General features: G+C 41.9%; 1 protein-coding gene across 1 annotated transcript; it reads right to left on the bottom strand.

Annotated features, from left to right (window-relative positions):
* Positions 1–23: 23 nt before the first annotated feature.
* Positions 24–4,926, bottom strand: lhfpl5a (LHFPL tetraspan subfamily member 5a). The gene is made up of 3 exons (XM_073468419.1): positions 4,349–4,926; positions 1,017–1,253; positions 24–285 (listed from the first exon to the last, which is right to left on the bottom strand). Exons 1-3 carry the CDS (start codon positions 4,749–4,751, stop codon positions 275–277), a joined length of 651 nt encoding a protein of 216 aa, XP_073324520.1. The 5' UTR covers positions 4,752–4,926; the 3' UTR covers positions 24–274.
* Between the last annotated feature and the right edge of the window lie 3,583 nt (positions 4,927–8,509).

Below are 8,509 nucleotides of genomic sequence, written 5' to 3'. Positions count from 1 at the left end.
TAACAAAATGCCTGAAAACAAAGTCCAAAAACTCACTTGTTTTATTTCAAGATACAATAACAATTGAACTTATCTAGGACTGTGAGGTCTGAGTTGGAGGTGGACAGTGTTAATAAGATGTCACAATTTCGAGGGATGGGATGAAGTTGGTCGAAAGTTATTTTTAGATTGTAATTAACCATCCTGAATCCTCCTGAAACATCTGAATCCCTCCTGCCAGCGGTGCTCCTCGTTAAGTCTCTTCCATCTCTTCCCTCTGCTGTCCACAGGGGGATTAGGCGTTATCTGTAGTCGAGAGGAAACTATTACTGGAAAGAGAAGTACAGACAGTGGCGTAGCTTTGTGTCGTTACATCAGTAACTGAGCAGCTGACAAAGATAAGGCTAGCATGTTGACGTTTAGCATGTTAGCATGCCACAATTTGTAACTGGTGCTAAATGCCAAGTACAGCTGAGGTTGTTGGGTATGTGATTGGACAAACAAACATTTTGACCTGACAATGGTGCTCGAGCTCGCACAAGGTGATCAAAAGGTAGTGTGGTTCATCTTCTGGGGAACATAAATGTTTGTCACATATTTTGCAGCAATCCATCCTGTAATTTTTGAGGTATTTCAATAAAAAACAAAATGTCAACCTCAAGGGGGAGCTAGAGGAGTAGCAAATATATTGACTGAGTCATTTAAATGATTTGTTTAAAAAAGGGGTCATGACCTCACTGAATCTTTGGGGTCAGACTGTGGTGCCAGCTGTATTGAAGTCTATGGGATAAGTACAGAGAAAGGCACTAAAACTCAACATATCTACGTCGTACGACTTCTGATGAAGAAATGCCTCCAGAAAATGAAAGTACGCACTTCAGAGAGTAGGTTAACTACTGATATGAATCCTTTCACCTTCCTCCTGCTAACATCCTGGACTCCACCCTTTTCCCTATCTCTTCCTTTCCTCCTGCTAAATATCCTCATCCGGCCTGTGTCTTCCTCTCCCAGCCACCGCCCTTCCTTCACTCTGGTACCTTTCCCCTCCACCTGGAAGTCCTCGGGCAGCAGCTTGTCCTGCCGGCTGCCCAGGCTGAAGGCCACCAGGGAGAGGATGAGCGAGTCCATGATGCTGATGATGGCCAGGATGTAGGCCCAGCGCACCGTGCAGTTGCCCAGGGTGTATTTGTCGGTCCGCTGGCCACACATGCGCTTCACCTGCTCCGAGTCCCAGCCGTCAGGATAGATCATACAGCCAATCACCATGCATGTACCTGAGAGCAAGGGAGGCACAGGATGAAGGGTTTAGACCTTACTGCATCAGCAGTCATTCATTATAAAACATTTCTTAGCTGTTGATTTATTCAAATTAATACACAAACTTTAGAGGATTTTGATGTGGGTACTATTCTGAAGTACGAATACTACTGTACATGTTTAAAGGGAAGGGAAGTGACTTTACAAAGATACTTGCAAATAAATATTTTTGCAGGCAAAACATATGAAGAGCTTTTAAAACATGTTGCTTTATTATAAAAAGTAAACAACAGTACATATAAGCAGTGTTGTAAAAGTACCCAAGAGTCATACTTGAGTAGAAGTAAAGATATTTTGTGATATCAAATGTACTTTGTAGTAAAAAGTACAATATCTGCCTCCAAAATGTAGTGGAAATTGTACTTATGTACAGTACTTGAGTAAATGTACTTAGTTACATTCCATCAACACATACTTGAGTAATATTTTCATTGCAGGAGTGTTACTTTTGTGTGGTTTTTGTGCTTCAACTGAATTAAGGATCTAAAACACTTCCTCCACTGACTGTGTGTGATTTTTATGTAACGACATGTTGACTGGTAAGAGAGCATCTTGCTGCTGTAGACGGGCAACATCACAAAACGCCTTGTCCACCTCCACCGCTGAAACAACAAACAACAAAACAAAGAAGCCACCAGAGAAATTAAACAGCCTTTATATATACACACTCCTCACATTCAGACACACACACACACACACACGCAGGTGAGTTGCCTAGCAATTCCAGAGCATCTCAGCTCCAGAAAGATGAACTTGTTCATCCATTATTGATTGTGCAGACAGACAGCCGCCCACCTCAGCATGAAGGGCCATGCAAGGTATCAGGTGTTGAGGTGAAACATTACCGAACACACGCACACACGCGCGCGCACACACACACACACACACACACACACACACACACACACACACACACACACACACACACACACACACACACACACACACACACACACACACACACACACACACACACACACACACACCTCGCTTTCACTTTCTGAGCCTCAGACACCTTCACTGACTCACGTTCTCATGCTCACTTTCTCAGGTCTCTTCCTCACTTTAAGATAGAAAATTATTAAACTGCAGCTTCTCATCAGGAAGTTAAATGTTGACACAACCTGAAATCATTAGGGCTCAGTTATTCTATTACATTATATCAATCAATCAATCAATCAATCATGTATTTATATATTATATATTTTTTAATTTTCCCTTCACTTTTATTGCTTCAGATTCTAGTAAACCCCTCCCACATTGAGTTGACTTTTCACTGATTCAGGGGTAAATGTATACAGCTCATGCCTGGAATGTATTAATGCCCCCAATATGTCCCACCTTTAAAGCCAACATGGGGGCCTAAGTTTTATTTGCAAAACATAACACAGGAAATATGCATATTTTCCTGGGTTGTGGTATCTTTAAATGCAAAACTGATGAGATCTGACCTCGAAGTAAACCTTTCAGACTAATTTAGAGAGCAGGTTGGATTCTAAAGAAATGATTATACAACTAATTTAGAGGCTTTAAAAAAAAATATTGTGTGCATGTGTGTAATAAACAGGCACAAAGAGTCACTGATGCACACACACTGAACGGCAGGTGTGAGGGAGCAGGCCGAGGAGAAAGTGTAACAGCACACCTCCAGGTTAATCTCATTATTTGTTTCAGTACAGGCTCGTCCTTTCACTTGCAGCTACATCTGTTCACAAGCTGCTTCATGTTGCACAAACAGACTCAGGTTTCACTTCTGACTGTGTGCCTGTGTGTGTGTGTGTGTGTGTGTGTGTCTGTCTGTCTGTTCAACGACTGAGAATTTGCTGTTTTTTTGTGAAATCATCACTTTGGTCTTTCATAGATGTTCTGGTCCGACCTCAAATTATCCCAGACAAACTTTCTATTCTTCTCCTGCGGGATCTTGTTAAAGCTGGTGTGTGGGTTTCCTTGTATTTCTGCATGAGGCTCAAATGTACTCAGCTTTTTTCCAAGAATAACCAAAGGGCCTGTGATTAGCAGAGCCAGATGTCCTGAGATTAGGTTGTGTTTACTGTTGTCTTTGTAGCCTGCCGTTCAACTAACTCAAACTTTTTTGAGTATTTCCATTTCATGCTACATTATACATCATAACTCCATTTCAAAGGGAAATATCTCACTTTATATTCCACATACAGCTACAGTTAATACTTACACATCAGCTCTATTATTATTTAAGTTTTTAAAATGCTACATTGTGAAGAAATAAAAACCCAGCCCAATACTTTTGTAGCCTATTCGATGTGTCATTGATCATTTATGTTAGACCAAGTAAGATTTCCTATGTTTTCCCTCAGTATTTTTATTGAGGCTAAGTTTTTCATCGTTTTCTTTTTTTAACTGGCGGATAGGGCTTCCATACATATGCAGTCCATTATTTGTATGAATTCAGTTGAGAACTGCTTTTTGTATTTTTTTTCATAGTTTTTGCACTACTTTTGTTTTGTATATGAAATAGTTTCTATATTAAATACACAAAATAAGGTCTGTAGTAATTGTAGCCTATTTTAGCGTTACTTCAAAGACCATAATTTGAGATAAAATGCAAGTTTTCGTTCTAGCATGCTACCCTCAGTAGATATCTCTGCAACACAACACATACACAACATAATGTCAGAACTGTTGTTCTCGCAGTTTGTCTTGACATTTTTTTTTGTTTTCAAAAGGTGCATTATGTAGTTTTGGGGAATAAATTTTAATCAGAAGAGAAAAATCTTCATTGACTGATTTTTTTTATACCTAAACAAACAAATTAAGCAAACTCTGTGTTTTCATGACTGAATAAACAAACTGACCTTAAAGGACAACACAGTTTCATCCTGTTTTACTTTGTTTATATGTGGCGGACCCTGCCACCTATCTAGCTTCATACAGTGTTCTGGGGACCTTCTTTTCCTCTGAGTTTGAATCTCTTCTCCAAAACTACACAGTGCCCCTTTAACGTTCTCACCTAAACTCCTCACATACTGCACCTTTACAGTGACTTACACCGGGCTACAGACTCTGGTCAACTCACTCGAGGCCAGCTGCATCCAGGCGCAGATCTTGTACACGCTCCCCGCGTTGCAGAAGAAGAAGAGGCTGAAGCAGACGATGCTGCCCACCACCAGCAGCATGGAGATCCCCACGAAGAACATGGCCGTCTTAAAGGCGCCGGACGGGATGGAGCCGAAGTCCAGCGCGCTCCCTTTGCAGGTGAGCTCCGAGGTGAGCGCGTTCCCGATGCAGTAGTGGAAGAGGCCGAAGTAGCCGGCCTGCGGCGTGTTCACGCTGTCCCCGATCCAGTAGGGCTGGATGAACACCACCACGGTGATAACGGCGAAGGTGATGGTGAACACCGTCCACAGCACGCCCACGGCGCGCGCGTTACGCACGTAGTTGGTGTGGTAGATTTTGGCTGCCTCCTGCGCCGGAAGCATTGCTCCTCAAAGGGTGTGAAAAGTTTGGGAAAACCTCCTTTTCTCGTCTTCTGTCTTCTGTAAACGTGTTAAAGAGCGAGCAGGTAACAGCCTTTATCTTCCTGTTTAAACACTGGCAACGGGAGCACTCTTTAAATCCCTCTTGTTGGATGAAATATCGTCAATCTAACATTATAAATAGCACAACAGAGGAAATCAGGCTCCACACATCAACTTACTCTCTCCAGTGCGTTTAAATCCCCTCTGTGTCAGCTGTCAGAGTGCTTCCTCTCTAGGGGAGGCTATGGTCCTCAGATAATGAATGATTAATGGTTAAATGATCCACAGAGTCGAGTAACACTTCTGATAAGTGGCTATTCTCCTTTCACTTTTAAAGGTGCACCATGTAGTTTCGGGGAAGACCTTTTAAGAGAGAGAGAAAGATCTTCATTGACTGTTTTTTTATGCCTAAACAAATAAAATAAACACACTCTTTGTTTTCATGGCTGAATAAACAATCTGACCTTAAAGGACAACAAAGTTTCATGTTGTTTTACTTTGTTTATATGTGGCGGACCCTGCCACCCTTCTATCTTCAAACAGTGTTCTGGGGACCTTATTTTCCTCTGAGAACAGCTTGTTTATTCAGTTATCGAAAAAAGAAATATATTTCCGAGTTTGTAGTACTACACAGTGTCCCTTTAAGGGCACAGGCTCTCATCACTTTAATTTATTTCAGATTTTAAAATTTTGGTCAGAACGACATCAAGTTTCATGTTTTAATTGCTAAAGGCAGATGAAATAATGTGTCCACAATGTTTCAAGTCTGTTTTATATGTTCATATGTATATTCAAATATATTTCTTTGCCCATACTGGTCGCACATCATTTTCTTGTGTGCTCTGCGGTCCTTGCCACATACCAGCTCTGTTACTTCACACCCAGCAACTCCCCATCACCTCACCTCCACCGCCTACCTGTTCGCCAGTTCACACTTCTCCTCATCAGCCTTGCTGTAGGATATACATACCGGCCCATTTCTACTCATTCCTGGCTTTTCAGTCTTATTTTCTGCCTCTCCCCTTTTTTGAGTTTTGACTTTTGTCTGTTTTGGGCCATTAGTACACATCAACTTTTACATATCTTAATAAGCTACTGTTTAGACATTGCAGCTATCTTTGCATAAACCAGTGAGCCAGTGATGGAAACACACCGAGTGACTTACTTGTATGTCCTACAGTCTCACACTAGATGGTGCTACTGGGCTTCAGTGTAACTACATCACCATGTCACTGATTGTGAAACCAGTGATGTTGCCCAAATCCCTTTTTAGACAAACACCAAGTTGGGTGTTCACGAGTCTCTGATCACACAAATTAAGAGGACTAAAGCGACTATTTAACCAACACAGTGGGGTACACCTGAAGGAAACTGACAGGGTTTGAACCTCGTACCTTCACCAAACAGGACAGATGTGTTTCTATTAAACATCACAGATATAAGGGTATCGGCATATATGTTGCTCCGATATACGCTGATATGAAACCTTTTTTCTTTAGAGATTATTGTACAGAAAATGGTGCTTTGGGGTTATTAAATAATTAAATTCCAAGTAAGTTCCCTGTTTCAGTGCACTGATATCATTTTAGAGGATAAAGATTATTATTAAAAGGTCAAAAATCCTCCCTGTTTTATATCTTTGTCACAAGTTTTTGATGACAACATTTGAGGGATGTGTGTATAATGGCTGATATCAATCTAAAAATTATTGACTTTCTTCTATCGGCATCGGCCCCAAAAGATCAACTTTCAGTTGGGCTCTTGTGGTATGGGTAGGTGTCAAGTGTCAGTGGTGGAATAAATATAAATGGAGTAAATGACTATTAACTAGAGCTCTCAAATAAATGTATTAGACTAAACAGTACAATATTCCCTGGCCTATAAACCCTTATGCTAGTGTAAGAGGATGTCACACTTTCCTCCTTTTTCTGATGTTGTGTATTCACTCGATCGTTATCATCAATCATGGGAAAAACCCAGCATGATACCTCACGTCTGCTGCATTCATTTCAGCAACATTAAATGATCATGTTGATGTATTTTTACAGTCACATGTGGGCTGGGAATGCAGTAATTTCCACAACAACAGAAGATGAGTTGTGCTGCTGTAACGTAACTCATTCGGTCGTCGCATAGTGTTTTTCCATGTTCCTGTTCCATGCTTATGTTCTCAGTCTTGGCCCACATACCACTGCACTGCAACAACACATGACCGTATTTACTTAAAGAAGCCTTTTCACATGTTTGATGCTGACATATTTGACCTTTTGTTAGCTTTCAGGTCCTTATCAGCCGATCCTTAGTTGTACAAAGCCTCTATCGGACTTCTTAGAGCCTGAGTCTTGACCTTGAATCCATCATTTCCTCTGAATGGTGGATGTTCAGCCCGGGTTCATATTCTTCTTTACTGTTGAACACATGTAATAGGTTGACAGATCTGCAGTGGTGTGTGTGTGTGCACATGTTTTTGTGTGTGGATGAGTGTGGGCGCTGGCGTGTCAATGCACTTAGCTTTATTAAGTGATACGGCCCCAGAGTGAGAGGGAGGCTGTTTATAATCAAGTTATTCAGGAGCAGCAATCCAATTTTCCCATGCAGAATGGAGTGAGATTTCATGTGTGTGTGTGAAAGTGTGTGTGTGAGTCAGCGCGAAGCTTGTAGACGAGACAGAGGATCGGATTTGATGATTTTTTTATATTGTGCGTTTGTACATGTCTGCGTTTGTTCTCCAAGGGGATGCATCGACTATGACGGGCCATAACAGTGACAAGACTGCAAATCATGAATGACACTTGTCTGTGAACATATACTCGATGTAGCTAAACTGAACACTGTTTTACTAAGTGTTTAAATAGAAACTGATTTAAAAGTTTTCTATAGAGCTCTGTCACTTTGCCTTCAAGGGGAATTCAGGAGTCTGGTGATGCTCCTTATCTTCCATTTTGGCTCAGGTGGAAGTCGTGCCTACGTGTGAGTAATTAACCCTTTTATAACCCCATTAGGCCTTTTTGCTCCGAAAGCCTCTGAGAGCACAAAGAAGCTTTTCTGCCATTTCAGCATCTCTTCCTGTCCCTTTCTGCCTGCCTGCCTGCCTGCTTTGGAGGCTGTTTCCATAGAAACAGGGTGCAGGATTGCCCTCGCAGAGATGAGTCGGGGCAGGATGACAGAGAAGTTGAGCACACTAAATAATTAGGTAATTGTACTAATTTAATAACAGGTAGTTAGTCAGTGAAACTAGCTTGTGATCTTACTTTCATCAACCATTAAAATTCTGTTTGATTATTATTTCAGGAAATGTTTTTGTTTTTTTAATCCAAAGTTAACAAGACTTACTTTTTTCACTTTTAAATAAAGTCGAGGCAGCTTGTCTCTGAAGGTGTGTGTGATGGGGGTTGTAAGCTGTCACAGATGGACTCCATTAGTCAGTGTGTGAGTAAAAGCATGCAGTGGGCTCGGGGCAGGGGACCGAAGAACAACCACTCCTTGTTGACCTCCTCCTCTCATCCCACACACAAACACACACGCTCCGGCCTCATGCCCTGTGATGCAGCAGTAATTCAGTCAATGAGTGTCACTACCTCTCTGAAACACCCCGAGGCTGCTGCAGCCACTACGAGCCACCCTCCAGCTTCCACCCTGGCTGCCGCCCGGTCACAGCCCAGCAGGAAGCATCGGAGCCTGGGCAGAAACGGACCAAAGTGTGGGTCAGCCTGTGCCCC

Source organism: Pagrus major, chromosome 6 (genome assembly GCF_040436345.1).
Source record: "Pagrus major chromosome 6, Pma_NU_1.0".
Lineage (NCBI taxonomy): Eukaryota > Metazoa > Chordata > Actinopteri > Spariformes > Sparidae > Pagrus > Pagrus major.
Note: the sequence above shows the minus strand (reverse complement) of the source record. Positions and strands in the feature narration are given on the sequence as shown.